This window comes from Harpia harpyja, chromosome 19, assembly GCF_026419915.1.
Source record: "Harpia harpyja isolate bHarHar1 chromosome 19, bHarHar1 primary haplotype, whole genome shotgun sequence".
NCBI classification, from domain to species: domain Eukaryota; kingdom Metazoa; phylum Chordata; class Aves; order Accipitriformes; family Accipitridae; genus Harpia; species Harpia harpyja.
Genome location: NC_068958.1, coordinates 212,161 through 228,187, shown reverse-complemented (window position 1 = coordinate 228,187; position 16,027 = coordinate 212,161). Strand labels below are relative to the sequence as shown.

General features: G+C 39.2%; 1 protein-coding gene across 7 annotated transcripts in view; it reads left to right on the top strand.

Moving 5' to 3' along the window:
• RALGPS1 (Ral GEF with PH domain and SH3 binding motif 1) overlaps positions 1-16,027 on the top strand; it is a 133,613-nt gene that overhangs the window by 99,243 nt on the left and 18,343 nt on the right. For all 7 annotated transcript variants that reach the window (XR_008239433.1, XM_052815984.1, XM_052815985.1 and 4 more), the window contains one exon: positions 6,601-6,668. Coding sequence is in view for 6 of the 7 variants with exons in the window: in XM_052815984.1 (XP_052671944.1) it covers positions 6,601-6,668 (68 nt within the window). In the remaining variant the exon portion in view is untranslated. The remainder of the gene's footprint in view (positions 1-6,600; positions 6,669-16,027) is intronic.

Sequence of the window (16,027 nt, the reverse complement as noted above, 5' to 3'; positions counted from 1 at the left end):
ACACCTTGGAGAACTTTGACCTTTTTTGACCATGTTTGTTTCATCAGGATAAAGCTTTAAATTAAAGTCTGTATTCATCAAAACACATCACAACTACCCTTAAAGAGAACTCTCATTCCTCTTCCATCTTTGTATTTGATAAGAAGGGTTTGGATTTTGTTTTGAATATTTGATTTCACATTTTCCTCTCAGTTTTCCCTAATGGATCTTCAGTTTCATAGCATTTTCTGGTCCCATGCCAGAAGAAACTGTAAGCCTTAAAAAGGCAAAGAGTGCTAAGTTTTGTTATAGTGGGAAAGAATCTCCTCTCTCTTTCTCTTTCCCGTGACCATTCTTTTTGAGCCAGGGACAGCATTAGTGTACTCTGAGGAGATGTGTGCTTGACCTTTTTCCGGGAGAACAGAACTATCTCAGTACCAGGCTGTCAGGGAGAGAAGCTTAGATGGTTGCCCTAAAATGTTTTGGCAGGATCCCAACACAACATTTTGCCAAATGAGAACCTCAGTTACACTGAAAAGGAAAATTTGGCAGCCACTTTATATAAACAGAGCTTTTCTCTACAATTTTTTGTGCCAGTCCAATTACTTGCTTTAGATTCGTGCTTGTCAGCAAGTAGGACCACTCCAGAAAACCCCTGACAATGATGTCATATCCTAAAAATAATAGATCTTTCTTGCTCAGCCCCATATACTGTTCTCTGCAGAAGCTGAGAAATAATATTTGCTAGGTACAAGACTAAGGGGACAAAAATAGGACCTAAAGCATCAAGATTCCTTCCAGTTGTACCCAAAATGTATTGCTAATCATTGTTATCTCAGGGCATCACTGGCAGCCGGTGGGCTTCAGAGATACCATGATGCAGCTGCTGCAGGATGTTCTTCCTCCTCCAGGAGTGTAAGAAGTGATCTGAGGAGAGTGCTTGTCCCCAGGTAATGCAGTTTTTCCCTGAGCTGGACAGTGCTATCCAAACATGGTGGCACCATGCCACGTCCTTTCCTGACCTGCCACGCCTTGCAGTGGTTCCAAAACAATTTTTTGCTGACCTTTTGGTATCATTAGGTCAGGCCTGGTATTCTCCTCAATTGTTTTTGGTCTAAATTGGCCTTGGCATTCTCCACAGTTGTTCTTTGAGTAAAGCCAGTTTGAAGACTATTGTTTGTATTGCCGTGTTATCTGGACAGGACCATCAGGATTGGAATCCCATTCTGTAGACAGCTATCTATCTATACATATAATTCAGTTCTTCAGAGCATATTAGGCAAGACACTGATAATCCAATTTACTAGTAAAATGATTTACAGAAAAATCAGTTCAAATTTAGATTCAGATAGGCAGGATGCTATGGGAAAGCATCCCAGAGAAATTAATAGGCAATTAAAACATTATACTGACTCCTAACAATGATGGCACTATGAAAGTGCCAGCTGCACCATATTGGTTTTAGCCTTATGATAACAGGAACTGTATGGCAGGTGCTTAAATTATAAGAACTTATAACAGTGAACCTTGGCCACAGTCCATCTTAAATGGGCCTCCCAGGCAGCTATATTCCCTGGACCTTTTCCAGGAAGATTTGTTGTCAGTGGCAGGGGTAGGGGGAAACCTTCACTGTTAGCCTGAGATTTGTAGTGATCCAGTCGCCATATGGATCAATAGCTATAGTTGTGACTTGGCTGCCTCTTCCACAGGACATTCTCGGGGACAGTGAAGCTTCCAGAAACTGTTTGACCTACTGTTTAAGTGCTACACAGGCAGCCCAAAATGTTTCAGATTTATCAGACCCATTTTGCTTCATACACAAATACTGGTCAGAAATGCCCTGAGTGACAGCTTTGAAGACTGCACTGCTTTATTGCAACTTAGATCTTCCTTGTCTGAAGAAAGATGAGTAAGTTTTGTTCAGCCTCCTCACGGAGCAGCTACATTTCTTGTTCATGTAAGGCTACTCTGTCTTCATTCACTTGCTTAATATTAGGGGAATTGAGTAAAAGTAGCTTTACTGTCCTAGCGGTAGTTTCGTCCTGTACTGGAGAGCATACTCCCATGAAACAGAACTATGTTCAAGACTGGCTACCTATTTTTTCTGCATTATGTTAGGTTCCTCTTTTCCTGCTTATCAGGAAGGTTACTCTTAAATGAGCTATATGGTGGCAATCAGTAGAAAAGTGTTATTTAAGACTAGGTTGGGATAGAGGTCGAGCTTACTTTACAGAGCCTCCCAGCCCTAACACGTTCCAGAAAACATTCTGAGTATCAGGCTTTAAAAAAAAAAAGATACTGTTTATGTCATCTTTTTAGTATCCAAGATCAAAGTCTTCACATACCCTCGCTATGCCTTGTTCTTTAAAAGCTTTGTCTTAATTCCCAGAGGTAAATTGATGGTTTGTTAACTCAGTAAATCTCTATGCTGATTTTTTTTCCTAGAGATTTTGCTTCTAGTTTTTGTTTCACCTTAGATTATTAATACTAACTCCTCAGTTTTGGAATTTCAGTTTCTAATGGGCAGTTTCTGAGGTTGATATCTAGGATTTATCCTGGCATGTGTCTCAGCTAAACTCTTGCTGTATAATTTTGGAATGTGGAAATTTCATACATCAGCACTTAGACCTTGCACTAAGACTAGGCTTCCTCACCATGGTAAAGCAAAGATTTTGGTTTTTAAAAGAATTGCTGAAAAAAAAATTCTAACAGTGCGGTGACATTGGATGAATATAGTGACTTACGAATTTCTGATCATATACAGGTGCAAACACAAAAAAAGAGAATGTCTTCATGAGTTATGAGTGGTTTATTAGGTATGCTGGAACAAAGGTAGTTTTTTACTTGTAGTAATACTAGTGAATATCATTGGGGACAGCGAGCTGTGAGAATATAATTTGGTATGTGATGGATATGAATGATGAATATTGGTTGTAAGCACATCAGGTGTCAAAGTCTGCACAGACCTATTGATAGTATCACGCTAAGCCTCTGAGGGGCCAAAGATTCTGACTCTGTGAGTGCTGTTTGGGCGACATTGCTCATGCTGCTGGCATAACTATATGCACATGTAGCAAGGTGAGAGCAGATGAGCATGCATGTGCATGCATGTAACCTGTGCTTCTCAGCGGAAAATGCAATGTCAGAGGAATTGCAAAAATGAATTTGGGTGGTGACAAACAAGCCAAGACTGGTTGAAACTGTACTGACTGCCGGTATCTTTTCTTTGAAATAAAAATGTTTTTTTCCCAGCCTTCTGCGGGAGAGGGGGAGGAGGAGAGAAGGTGGTCCAGGAATGACATCTCACTGTCAGAATATACTCACTTTTCTCACAGTTTATTTTAAGTATTTTGTTAAACATGTCAGCATGAGTATTTTATATCTACCAAAACTCAAATTTAGGCTCATATTTATTTGTTGTTCTTTTAATAAATCCTGTATTTTCCTAAGTTGAATAGCTAAATTGCATTTTTGTTATTTTCAAAACATTGCAGAATTCTGGTATTGTTGAAGTCAATGACCAAACTGTCAGAGACTTAGCAAGGGCAAAGAGTTCAGAGTGTACTTTAACATAACCAAACAGATAAACAACATTATCTAACTTCACATTTTCTAGAGAGATGACCAGTGGAGAGTGATGTAATCTCATTTTATGGCACTGAAGATTCACTTGTTGCTCTGTCAGTGAACTTTTAAGAGCAGCACACACCATGGGTGCTTTCTAGATTGTATAATGATACCATGCCTCTTTCTAAAACCTTGTTAAAAGCATAAAGGTGTTAGGTCTTACTTTCTGGTGTTATCTTCCCCTTTTCTTCTTTACAAGAATATTTTTAAACAGAAAGGAAGAAACAGTATAGCACAAGTAGTTGAATGGACGTTGATCTTACTTTTGTCAGATGTTCTGGTCACTAAAGAAGGTATAAGAATGTTCTTGCCTTAAATCTGATAGCAGGTCATGGCACTTCCCATTACGTACATATTCATAGGCAGTATTTCACCTGTGCTGTTTCTCAAACATGTAAGTCTTGGAGCTTGTTACGTAGTAAGCTAATTAAGTTGATACAAAATGTGAAGTTGGACAAGTGATTTGTGGCCTCCTCAGGTATATGAGGTAGTCCTGCCACAATTGCTCTGAAAAATACCTGATTCTGTAAATAGTTACCTGAAATGATAGACTGGACATGTTTAATGAGCACAATTCAGTTCAGCACGCTTAAGAACTGGAGTCTAGTCTGTAATCCTTACATATAGATTTAAATTCATTTTAGTCTAACAAAGCAAGACATTTTCAGGAGGATCGCATTACAAATCACATCATTGTAAAAGGGAGAAGCTGTTTGCTTACATGGACTGAATTGCAGTCATATCTTTTTGCAATGGGCCTATGAGACAGATGTTTCCACAGTGACCAAATAAATTGTGGCTGTTGCCACAGGGGACTAATAAAACTGAGTAACTTATTTGTTAACAGGATAAGGAAAGAGCATCAGAGATGAGTTCCTCAAAGCTGACAAACTAAATCATGCAGTTATCACGTGTGGGGAAGGATAGGCAGCAGCTCCCTTGTACAGACAGAAATAGAAGAAAGAAATTAGCAGTTGTGGAACAGTGACAGGTTAGCAGGGGAAGGGTTGTCTGCTTCTGTTGGAGAGCTACTGTTACGTGAAACAAGTTGAAATGAGTGCTCTGTTTTGCATAAGGATTTTGGTTCGTCAAATATGAGCTAACCCAGTATAATGAGCTTAATACCCAAGTTTCTCAATATCTGTAAATAGCACAGTTCTGCAGGAGATTCTTAAAACAAACAAAAAAAAATTTATAGCTTTCTGCACAAAAATCAAGCTCACAGCATGGGTACAATAAACCTCTAATCGTGGGGAACAGATCAGCCTTAAAAATGAACAAGAGTACCTACTGTGCAAGGGATGCAATTGGAACATTTCTACAGGCATGGAAGATAAATTCACAACAGGGCCCTTTTTACAGGGAACAACTTCATTAAGGTTTTCTGCCATTTTTCCATATTGAAAGGAATTCCCATATGATCAACATTTGAGTCGTGCACTGAGTTATATTATTGTGACCTTCTCATTGTCAGCTTCTAGGAGAGGCATGTTGCCACTTCCTGGTCACGAAAATCATGTTGACAGAAACAAAAGGTAGTCTGGAAAGGAATGATTCATTACCTACTTGAAATACATTACTTTGGATAGGTAAAAGAATCTAGTACTATCAGAAGAATAGAAATTCTGAAACATGAAAAGGGACTGTAGGTTTATTAAGTAACTTCACGCTAAAACATAGTTGACAATGTTTGAATCCTGTGGAGAATGGACTGGAAGGTATTCCCTGTAAAACTCTGTGTACATGGAAGACAAAGGTGTAAGGAAAGTGATAGTTAAGGCATATGTGATATTTTGAAATGCTTTCATAGGTTGCCCCACACACACCCCTTTTCATGTTTTCATCTAAAGTTAAAAAGACTTTCACTGGTGTTTGTATACAGTGGACTACTGCAGTGTAGCTTGAAACTTTCACAACTTTTTGCGTGTTTAATGCTGTGCAATGACAGCTGTCGGGGAATGCAGCAAATCTGCTGAATGCCTGACAGTGCATGAGCAGCGTGACCTTGAGCAGCTCGTGGTGTATCCTTGAGAGTCTGGAAAGTCCCGAACAAGAAAGTGATAAGAAGAACCGTCTTGGCGAATGCGCAGAAAAACCGTTACCCAATCATGAATTGTTAGTTACTAACTAAACCAATCATGTATGAACACATACCCTGAAGAAGGTTATAAAAAAGGCTTGTTAGAACAATAAAGCAGCCATTTTTTGGCACAATCTGATGTTTGTCGTGTCTGTGTCTACTGCGACAGACAGCAGTTATTTCTTTTGGTTTTATGCCTATTCCATTAAAATTTACTTAACATTGTAGTCCTCCATACTTTTTTGTCAATCTGGTACAGAACAAAGGACCCATGAATGTCAAGTTAAGAGTGCATAAGCTTGAGGGGTGGCAGAAGTCATATGCTCTGGAAGATCAAGATGTGTTGGAGTGCTGAGATAAGGCAACAGTGAGTGCATCATAAAACACATGGAGTGAGGCAGAGGGGCGTATAATATAACTTCTAATTATCTTCTTTTATTATTAAGTGTTGGTCATTTTACCCCCTTATGCTCCTTTTCTATAAGTCATAGTAACTAATATTTCTAAATAGCTATTTCTGAGGGCACATTTCCACATCATAACAGAATAAATTCACTTTTCATGAACAGAGGGAATAAAATGTTTGCTGTCAGGTTTGTATCTAAATTTACTAACTTTTGGAGGGTTTTTTTCAGGTGAAAAAGTATATGAATTTACATTTTTACACTGATAGGGAGTATAAAATACCAATTTCCGTTTCTATTTTCGTAGACTTCCCTCACAGTTTCTTATCAAACAGGTAGTGATTTACTTAAAAAAATTTATTGTTTTGTTACATAACAAAATAAATAACTACACCTCCAACAAAGTAGAATTCCTGCTTACCACTGCCAAAATAATTACTTTCTTCAGTTTCTTTCAACTTCTATTGAGAAATTTTTTTTGTTAATTTCTCTAAAAACTTGTTTTTCCAGATTATCATTAAGAATTGAGCCAGGTAACAGCTCTCCTCGACTGGTTTCCTCCAAAGAAGATCTTGCAGGTATAAAACTTCATTTGAAAATTTGAGTAAGGAAATAATTTTAATTACAGAAATCCTCCACTGAAGTGTATGGGAAGTATGGGAAAACCCATTTTATATCAGAGGGGGTTTGGAGGAATTGATCAGTATATGGGCTTTTGTTGCAATTACAGAATTATCTTGTAAGGGCTATCAGAGAATTGATTCCTTTCCATGCATATGCCCAGTTTCAGAACATCCTTGGTCCAGAACACCACCTCTCTGATAGTTGTAAAAGATCTGAATTTTATTGCAAATTTCTGCATAGCCAGCTTGTACTTGGGTTAGCAGTGTCCTTTGTCTTAAATAGTTTTCTTCCTCTATGATAGTCACCCTTGGAGGTTCTTACAGTAACAAATTATATCCCACATATCAAGACTGATTTCACATATATCAGCATTCATTTGACTAGGCAAAACAAATCCGTTGATCTTAAATGAACGAAAAAATCTGACTTCAGAAGTAAGACTTAATTTGCAGAGATTGTAGAGGAGCAATGTACTGTTATTTGACTTCCTGGGTAACAGGTTTACCTGGATGACAAAGAGGAGCGTTTTTAAGATGATTTGTTAGTAGGTTACACATTTTTAATAGGTAGCAGGAAACCTATTGGACTTTCCTCTGCTGAGATTAAAAACCCAGCTAAAGCACATGTATTGGCTTTGTGTGGCAAGGTTTTGGTAGCGGGGGGGGTTACAGGGGTGGCTTCTGTAAGAAGCTGCTGGAAGCTTCCCCTGTGTCCGACAAAGCCAATGCCAGCCAGCTCTAAGACGGACCTGCCACCGGCCAAGGCCGAACCAATCAGCGATAGTGGTAGCGCCTCTGGGATAACATTTTTAAGAAGGAAAAAAAGTTGCAGGACAGACAGAAATGGCGGCCAGAGAGAGGAGTGAAAACATGTAAGAGAAACAACCCTGCGGACCCCCAGGTCAGTGAAGAAGGAGGGGGAGGAGATGCTCCAGGCGCCGGAGCAGAGATTCCCCTGCAGCCCGTGGGGAAGACCATGGTGAGGCAGGCTGCACCCCTGCAGCCCATGGAGGTCCACAGTGGAGCAGATACCCACCTGCAGCCCATGGAGGACCCCACGCCAGAGCAGGTGGGTGCCCGAAGGAGGCTGTGACCCCATGGGAAGCCCATGCTGGAGCAGGCTCCTGGCAGGACCTGTGGATCTGTGGAGAGAGGACCCACGGAGCAGGTTTTCTGGCAGGACTTGTGACCCCATGGGGGACCCACGCTGGAGCAGTGTGCTCCTGAAGGACTACACGCCGTGGAAGGGACCCATGCTGGAGCAGTTCGTGAAGAACTGCAGCCTGTGGGAAGGACCCACGTTGGAGAAGTTCATGGAGGACTGTCTCCCGTGGGAGGGACCCCACGCTGGAGCAGGGGAAGAGTGTGATGAGTCCTGCCCCTGAAGAGGATGAAGCGGCAGAAATAACGTGTGATGAACTGACCGTAAACCCCATTCCAAAGTCCCCCTGCGCCACTTGGGGGGGTAGGTAGAGAATCCAGGAGTGAAGTTGTGCCCGGGAAGAAGGGAGGGGTGGAGGGAAGGTGTTCTGAGATTTGGTTTTATTTCTCATTACCCTACTGTGGTTGATTTGTAATAAATTGAGTTAATTATCCCCAAGCTGAGTCTGTTTTGCCCGTGACGGTAATTGGTGAGTGATCTCTCCTGTCCTTATCTTGACCCACAAGCCCTTTGTTTTATTTTCTCTCCCCTGTCCAGCTGAGGAGGGAGGAGTGATAGAACGGCTTTGGTGGGCACCTGGCATCCAGCCAGGGTCAACCCACCACAGCACCATACGTCTGAAATTAATCCCTGGAATTGACCAGTGCAAATTGCCAAGGTTGTCAGTATTGATACCAAGTCTCCCACTAACCTTGTTACCATATCAGTCTACTGAGGGACCATGATTCCAGGTAGTATTGCTGTGAGCTTCTTTGTCCAGAAGCCAGACCTGGTAATTCAGAGGTATTATCAATAGCATGAGTCATCAATAGATTGCTGATGTCTACATAAACAATTGCAGTTCGAGGGATAACACAGAGTGTTTGTTAGCATTGGAACAGAAATTAGATTGTGTGGTTTTTTTACAAATGCTTGCATTTTCATTATTATTTAATACATGAAGAAGGAAGAGCACTCCTTCAGTACAAATGAATCAATGCACTGAATAACATAGGAAATTCTCCTTTCAGGTTTCTGTGTGAACTAACACATAAATTTGAGACAATTTCATTGTGTGAAGTGGGAGGACAAAAGATTTGTAATAGCTTTTAGCAACATATAAAAAGCTACAGTACCATCCATAAGTTGACCAAAACAAATCTGCTGTACCAACAGTTTGTTTCTATGAACAGACTAAACAAACGTCAGACTATGTGAAATGTGCTTACTACTATAGGAACCATTATCTCAAAAGCTGTTCTATTTTAATCTCTTAAACCCAAATGGCTTATTTTCTGTCTCATTATGTTAAACCATGTGTGAATGTAAAAATCCCAAGGAGTCCAGACCATATCTGACGTTTGGCATTCAAAATGTCTTTTCTTCTCACCAGATGAGAGACAAAATGAATGAAAGAGGGAAAGAAAAAGGAAGATGCTAAATATGAAAGGAGAAAAAATAAATAAGGGTGGTTTTCCTCTGCCTCCCAGCTCTAAATGTTGGCTGCTGTGAAACCCTTTCTAAGTGTCAAATGGCCAGTCATTTATAGGGAACCTCTTGTTTGTTTCAGGATTGTGAATGCTCTTCCCAGAGTCAGATAAACATTTGACCTGGTCTTCAGTCCCTACAGTTCTAAGGAAAAAGGAATAAAATCTATAGAAATAATAATTTGCAATAAAAAATTCTTCAGGAAGGTGCTACGCCTCTCCCCCCTCAATGCTGAGAATTATTAATTGGTGTGTAAAATACAAGGAGGTAGTTCACAGGAGGAATTTTTTTTTCTTTTTGTAACTGGGTAAATTCAAAAGGAGTTCTTAATTAACACTTTCTTTGTACAGACATGTGTATTGGGTCTGGCTGGGATGGAGTTAACTTTTCCCATAGCAGCCCTCCTAGTGCTGTGCTTTGTACTTGTAGCTAGAAAGGCCTTGGTAAGGCACCAGTGTTCTGGCTACTGCTGAGCAGTGCTCACAGCATCAAGGCTGTCTCGCCAAACCCACCCCCTGCAAAAAGGCCAGTAGGCAGGGGGTGGGCAAGAGGTTGAGAGGGGACATAGCCAGGACAGCTGACCCAAGCTGACCAAAGAGATATTCCAGACCATACGACGTGCTCAGCAATAAAAGCTAAGAGAAAGCAGGAGCCGGGGGGGGAGCATTTGTTATTAAGGCGTTTGTCTTCTGAGGCAACTGCTCTGAGTGCTGAGGCCCTTCGTCCCAGGCAGTGGCTGGGCATTGCCTGCTGATGGGAAGTAGAGGATACATTCTTTTTTGTTTTCCTTTGCTTCTGTACGCAGCCTTCACTTTTCTTTATTAAACTGCTTTTATCTCAACCCACGAGGGGTTGTTTTTATCTTGTTTTCTCCCCTCCTGTCCTGCAGAGGAGGAGGATTGATAGAGTGGCTCAGTGGGCACCTGGCAGCCAGCCAAGGTCAACCCACCACATCATGTAATATTTGATTTTGCTTTTGTGAGAATTTGCTTATTCATACTTAAAACTAAGTCGTTGCTTCTCATATGATTATATGTTACATATGTAAAGCAGACATGCGAGTGAACTTTTTTCTCGCTTTCACTTTGTATTGCTCACATTTAAATGCTTCACACTAGGGTTTTGGTGTTAACATTTCATTAAGATGATTGTGGAATTTCTAACTTCAGTCGTAGCAGCATAGTATGTGATCATCACCAATACTCTGTAATTCTTAATCGAGGGCTTAGACTCTATTAGAGCTGTAATGGAAGGCAATTAAAAATACAGTTCCAAAGTTGGAAACAAGAACTTTGAACTCTCCTGAGCCAGGCAAGTAATATGGCTTTATACTGCAGTGAGCTCGGCTGGAGTCCACAAATATTGATCGGGACAATGTTCAGTAGTACCTACTCAATTTAATTATGCGATTGTATACTATCTGACAGTATTAGGAGAGGGTGAACTTTCCCTTCTGAATCTGCAGTGCCCCTATATTCTCTGTAAGGTTGCTTTTTTCAGAGTGAGAATTAATATGATGACTAGAAACCAAGTCTTGAGTCATTCCTATTGCTCCATTCTTCTGTTAGTTATTTCCTTTGAAAGCTTGACACACTTGTGGACTGCTGTATTTCTTGCTGAGCTAGAGGGTTCTCACCTACTGCCAGTTAGACAATGAATGCCACCAGCATTTTGTAATATCCACATGAATTTTTCAGTGACCTGCACCTATGTCACTGCAAAAATGCTACTAAAGGGAATCCAGTGTACTTTATTGAAAAAAAAAAAATCATTCCTGGAGAAGGTTAGTTAAGTAAGTTAGCATGAATTCAAATTGAAATTTAACTAAGCATGAAGGCAATAATTTATTGTTTATTTCACAATATTAATAAATAGAAATATAGCCATATGTTAGTCTTGAATAATTCTGAGCTAAAATACCCACATACCAGTAATGAGATATTTGACCATGGAGAATTAAAAATAGCACATTCAAAGGAATTCGAGTCAACTTTATATGGATTCAAATTATAGTTTGAAATTATTTCCACCTCAGTCATTGTGTGCCAGGAGTAAATCCTTTGCAGTCAGCAAGCTATAATGATAAGAGATGATCTCAAATAGTTTAGGCAGTAGTTTAATGTTCCAGTCAATAGTTTAAGGCATAGGAGTCTGAATGTAGTGATTTTAAGGTAAAATAAAGGTCCTTGGCCCATAAGGGCAGTCATCAGTTCAGTTGTCCTGATAGTCAAAATGTTAATATGTTACTAAGAGCAGTAAGTCTAAGGCATGTGACATACTGCCTTCTTATAGGTTGTCGTGTGTTTCCAAATATGGAGAAAAAGCTCGGTATTGTGGTAATAATTCTAAAGTCTATAATGGACTTAAGTGCAGGGAATAGTGTCGTCTTCATGTCCTAAAGTATAATTACTTGGGTTGATGATGGAAATGGATTTTCCTTCCCAGTGCTGTGACTTTATCTTCTACCCAACTTCAGTTTTCTCTTTTTCAAAAGAAGATTAACAGTTTACTCTAGCCAGGGACATTGTGGGTTTCTTTTTTTCCCCTTAAAGTATCTTTATGAGTGTGAGGCTCAATAAAAACAGTTAAACCCTTCAATATTTCTGTTTGCAAAGTACTGGAGAAAACCATGTGTCCATTTTCCACTTTGGTTGCCAACTGGTTTTCCAGCAAATTCAAACAGGAGGCAGACATCTGATTAAAGTTAATGTCTCACAACAAGCTATGTTTTGTATATTAGTGGCTAAGATGGTCTCATTTAATTACCAAATGCATATATAATTGTGAATAGTGCTTTCACAGGAAGATTTCTTGCCTTCCATAACGCTGCAGAGTTCTTGTCTGTTGCAAGTCGCATTTAAAAAGGAGCTTTAAACAGTTTAATTGTATGCTTTCAGGAACTGTGTGATTCACACAACTTCCTTGGCAGCAACTTAAGTCTGTTCATTCTGCCTTGCTGTGGTTTGAGAGAGAGAATGTAGCTGGAGAGCTTATAGTATGCTAACTGTTCACAGTTTCCAGTTGAATTAGCTGCAAAAGACATCTGTGTTCCTGTAGTGTTGGCTAGGAGGTGCCCAGCATTTATGGTACAGCTATTAGATTGTTTTGGAAGGTATAACTCAATACATTTTCCCAGAACAAAAGAAAAGATTTAATGTAATATATGGTAAATAAGTTAGCCGCCTAAGCAACTGAAGTTCTTTAGAATTTGCACACTAACTGTAGCTCAGTATAGAAAACTTTATGCATGTTCTTTGTCATCTTAATGTTGTTTTGAAGAGTTCAGGGTGCAGTGCTAATCAGAATATAGAAAATGGTTACTCCTTCTCTGAAATATAACGTGTTTATCCTGTCTTGGGAAACAATATAAAAAGATAAAATAATGTTAAAATAATTTCCATATCCAGAACATTATATCTAACACTAAGTGACTCAAAGACTGGTCTTCATGATTCTGTGATTTTTAAGGAACCCCTTCATTGAAGTTAGCATTTAGAAGTCCTTTTTAGGAACAGCCAGGCCTCAGCTGTAGGCAGCCCTTATTCTGGGGGTTTAATTGTGCAATAGTTAAGGATGGACCCTCACCCCCTCTTTTTTTTTTTTTTTTTTTTTTTTTCCAAGTAGGTCTTGGTATAATTCTTGAGAGGAGAATAAGTAGACCAGAGGTTTTATGTTACCACCCTACCAGGAATCTGGAGTAATTAATCTGAAACAGGTGTATTCTCTTTTTTGTTATTGGGGTGAAATTCGGCCCATAGTGCTGAGTCCATTCAGTTTTGCGAGCTGCTAAAGAACTTCTAATATTTATCTTAGTTAATCGGAAGCAGTAGATTTATCAGATGTAAAGTATGTGATATGTAGGAGTTAAAAATGTAGAAAATGTAGAAACAGAAGGAAGAAAGACTGGGATGTTTGCACATTTGTAACCCTCTGAAAGTAGGTATACTACACTACTGACGTCTGTACAGCAGTCCCAGCATTTTAGAATTAAAAAAAACCCACACTGTCATTTTCCATGTAAACACTGAGTTTGACATTTAGTTTTGCCTTTTGTTTTACTGGTTGCTTTGGCAACTAATAAATAGTTTGTGCTAAGTGCTTTAGCAGCCAATCGTTCTCTGAAAATGAGGATTGTCTAATCCTCCTGCAAGTGCTTGGTTATTGCTTCATGTGCATAGTGTCTGCTTTTCTTATGCTATATTTAAGGTAGAAATGGAAGAACTTAAAGTTTTCTTCACAAAAGTTTACAGACCATCCAGAAAACTTTGCTCTTCAGTTTCAAACTTACACTCATTTCCAATCTCTTCCTCTGTGATACTTTCCCTGCAAATTTTTGCAACTCGTTTGACTATTTTTGAAAGAAATTAGTGCCTGACAAATGTGTGGGATTCACATGTTGTTATCAACCACTAAATCCAGCCAGAGTTAGTGCGCTGTGGGTTTTTTCTTAACAGACCAAAGCTTCACAAAAATTGTAGAAGAATATTCTGTCAGAGCAAATATAGTTATCAGGGAGAGAATGGTCATGCTCAGTTTTTAACTTTTATCACTTCCTATTACTTCCTGTGACTCCCTTACCAAACAAGTCTCTTTAATGCCCTAGTTTACTGATGCTTATTTTAACTACTAAGCTATTAGTCCCTAGGAATGTTAAGAACATGTGAAACAGCCAGAAGACAAGGGGCTTTTCTGCTCTGGGTTGGGGGTTTTTTTGTCTCTTTCTTCACAGCAGTCACCTGAAATAATTTCTGCAAAAAGAAAGTTATTTTTTGGATGGATTGGTTAGTGTATTTCGTTGAACCCAAACTTCGGAGTTTCCCTGCAGCTGTGCTCTCACAATGGTTATGTCTTCACTGCTAGTATGGATGTCATCCAAGCTCATGGGCTACCCTGCAGATCCAGCTGCAAGCAATTCAGCATTTTTGCTGAAGTGTAAGTCAGGGTTTTGCACAGTCCACTGGTGCAGTGTAAGTAACACAAATGCTGACAATTAGTGATTTCATAAAAGTAATACCTGAAATTGAAAGTGTCACTTCTATTCAGGAAGCATTTGTAGGAAATACACTCAAGTGTGCTTATTGTGCAGTCAGAAGTACATCAGAAATGTGGTTAGTTGCACTTGATCTTGATAGAGTGGCACAGAAAAAAGTGCCCCAGGTTTCTGGTGCACTTGTCTGGTTTGCTGTTGCCCTTGCTAACTGTATTAAGCTTGTCATCTTGCCTGTACTGTAATGTCATGTTTCACTACATTATTAACATATTTCTACAGTCCTGCTCTTGGAGATACTGGATTAAGTACTAGTGGACAAACTCCTCTAGGGTCTATTTTGTACATTTTGACACTTAATATATTAACATAAACTAACGCCCCTCCGTGTCCACTTACTTGGTCCTTTTCTGCCAATTACAGCAAAAAAAAGTAAGCCAGAATTGAATGGTCCAAGAAGATTGAACTACTTCCTCAGACACACACAAGTTTTTCATAACAGCAGTGGAGACAGGGTGAACGAAGCTGCCCCTGCCTAAGCTGTACTTGCCCATTAAGGGACATTAGTATCCTGAGATAACAACCCAGCATGATTCACTGTTATACTTAAATTTATGGGAAGAAAAAGTATAAGTTAATATGCTCATGTGATTAAAAGTTCTGTTTCATAATCGTTGTTGATAGACATTACAGAAGATTGACATACATGTCAGTGTTTATTCCCTCGCTGCGAACCATGCTTTTGGAATTAACCTTTAAATTAGTGGATTTTGTTCATGCAAATTTGAACATAAAGCAAAGACTACATCGAAGGAGGACCACACTGTGTATCTGTTCCAAGCATTCTTGGCACCAGTAGGTGGTAGCATTTGTAAAAAACAAAAAAAAATCTGGGCCAGATTATTCTTGTTAGAGATTTGAGGAGATATATATGAGACAATAAGGGCTATGAAGAAACATCTTCTAATAAATTGCCTAATAATTGTATTCTGGAGTCCTGTAAACATAAAATAGGTTCTAAAAAATAGAACCTGGAAGTAAAGTGAAGCAAAAGAATACCATGTACTCTGGGTCTTTCTCAATCTCTCGGTTTTTGTTTGCTTGTTTAAGAAATTTGGGATGGAAGGTTACTTGCACAAAGCAAATCAGTTGAGTTTGAGGGAAGAAGAAAATGTCCATATCATGACTTTTTGGATTACTAAATGAAGAAGTTGTGAGACTTCTTTAAGCTGTTTTCTGATTATTTAGGAAAGCAAACCTGCACATTTCACCTGAAAATCCACTGAAGGCTGTAATAAAGGAAGGATCATTGAGAAGTAGGAGGGAATCAAGAAAAAAGAACAAGCTGTAGCTGGATAAGTGGAAGATAGAAATGAAAGAAGCGGAGAATGATTTGAAGGAAAATGTAAAGATAGCAGGATGTACTTTACATATATTGGAAGTAGAAGGCACTTGAGAAAATTGTGGTTCATCTGGACTGTCAGTGAAAGAAAAACACTTAGAGAAGGAAAGGACAGTGCAGCAAAGCCAGTTTATTTGCAGCAAACTTAAATGCAAAAAATTAAGAGAGAGTGAGGATTTGTGGAAGATTAAAAATATAAAGTCTGGAATGAAACAGTGAATTAATCTTTTTCTTCCTATGATATTTCTAGAATAAGAAATTCTTGAATGCCAAAGTAGACAGACTGATATTCTATA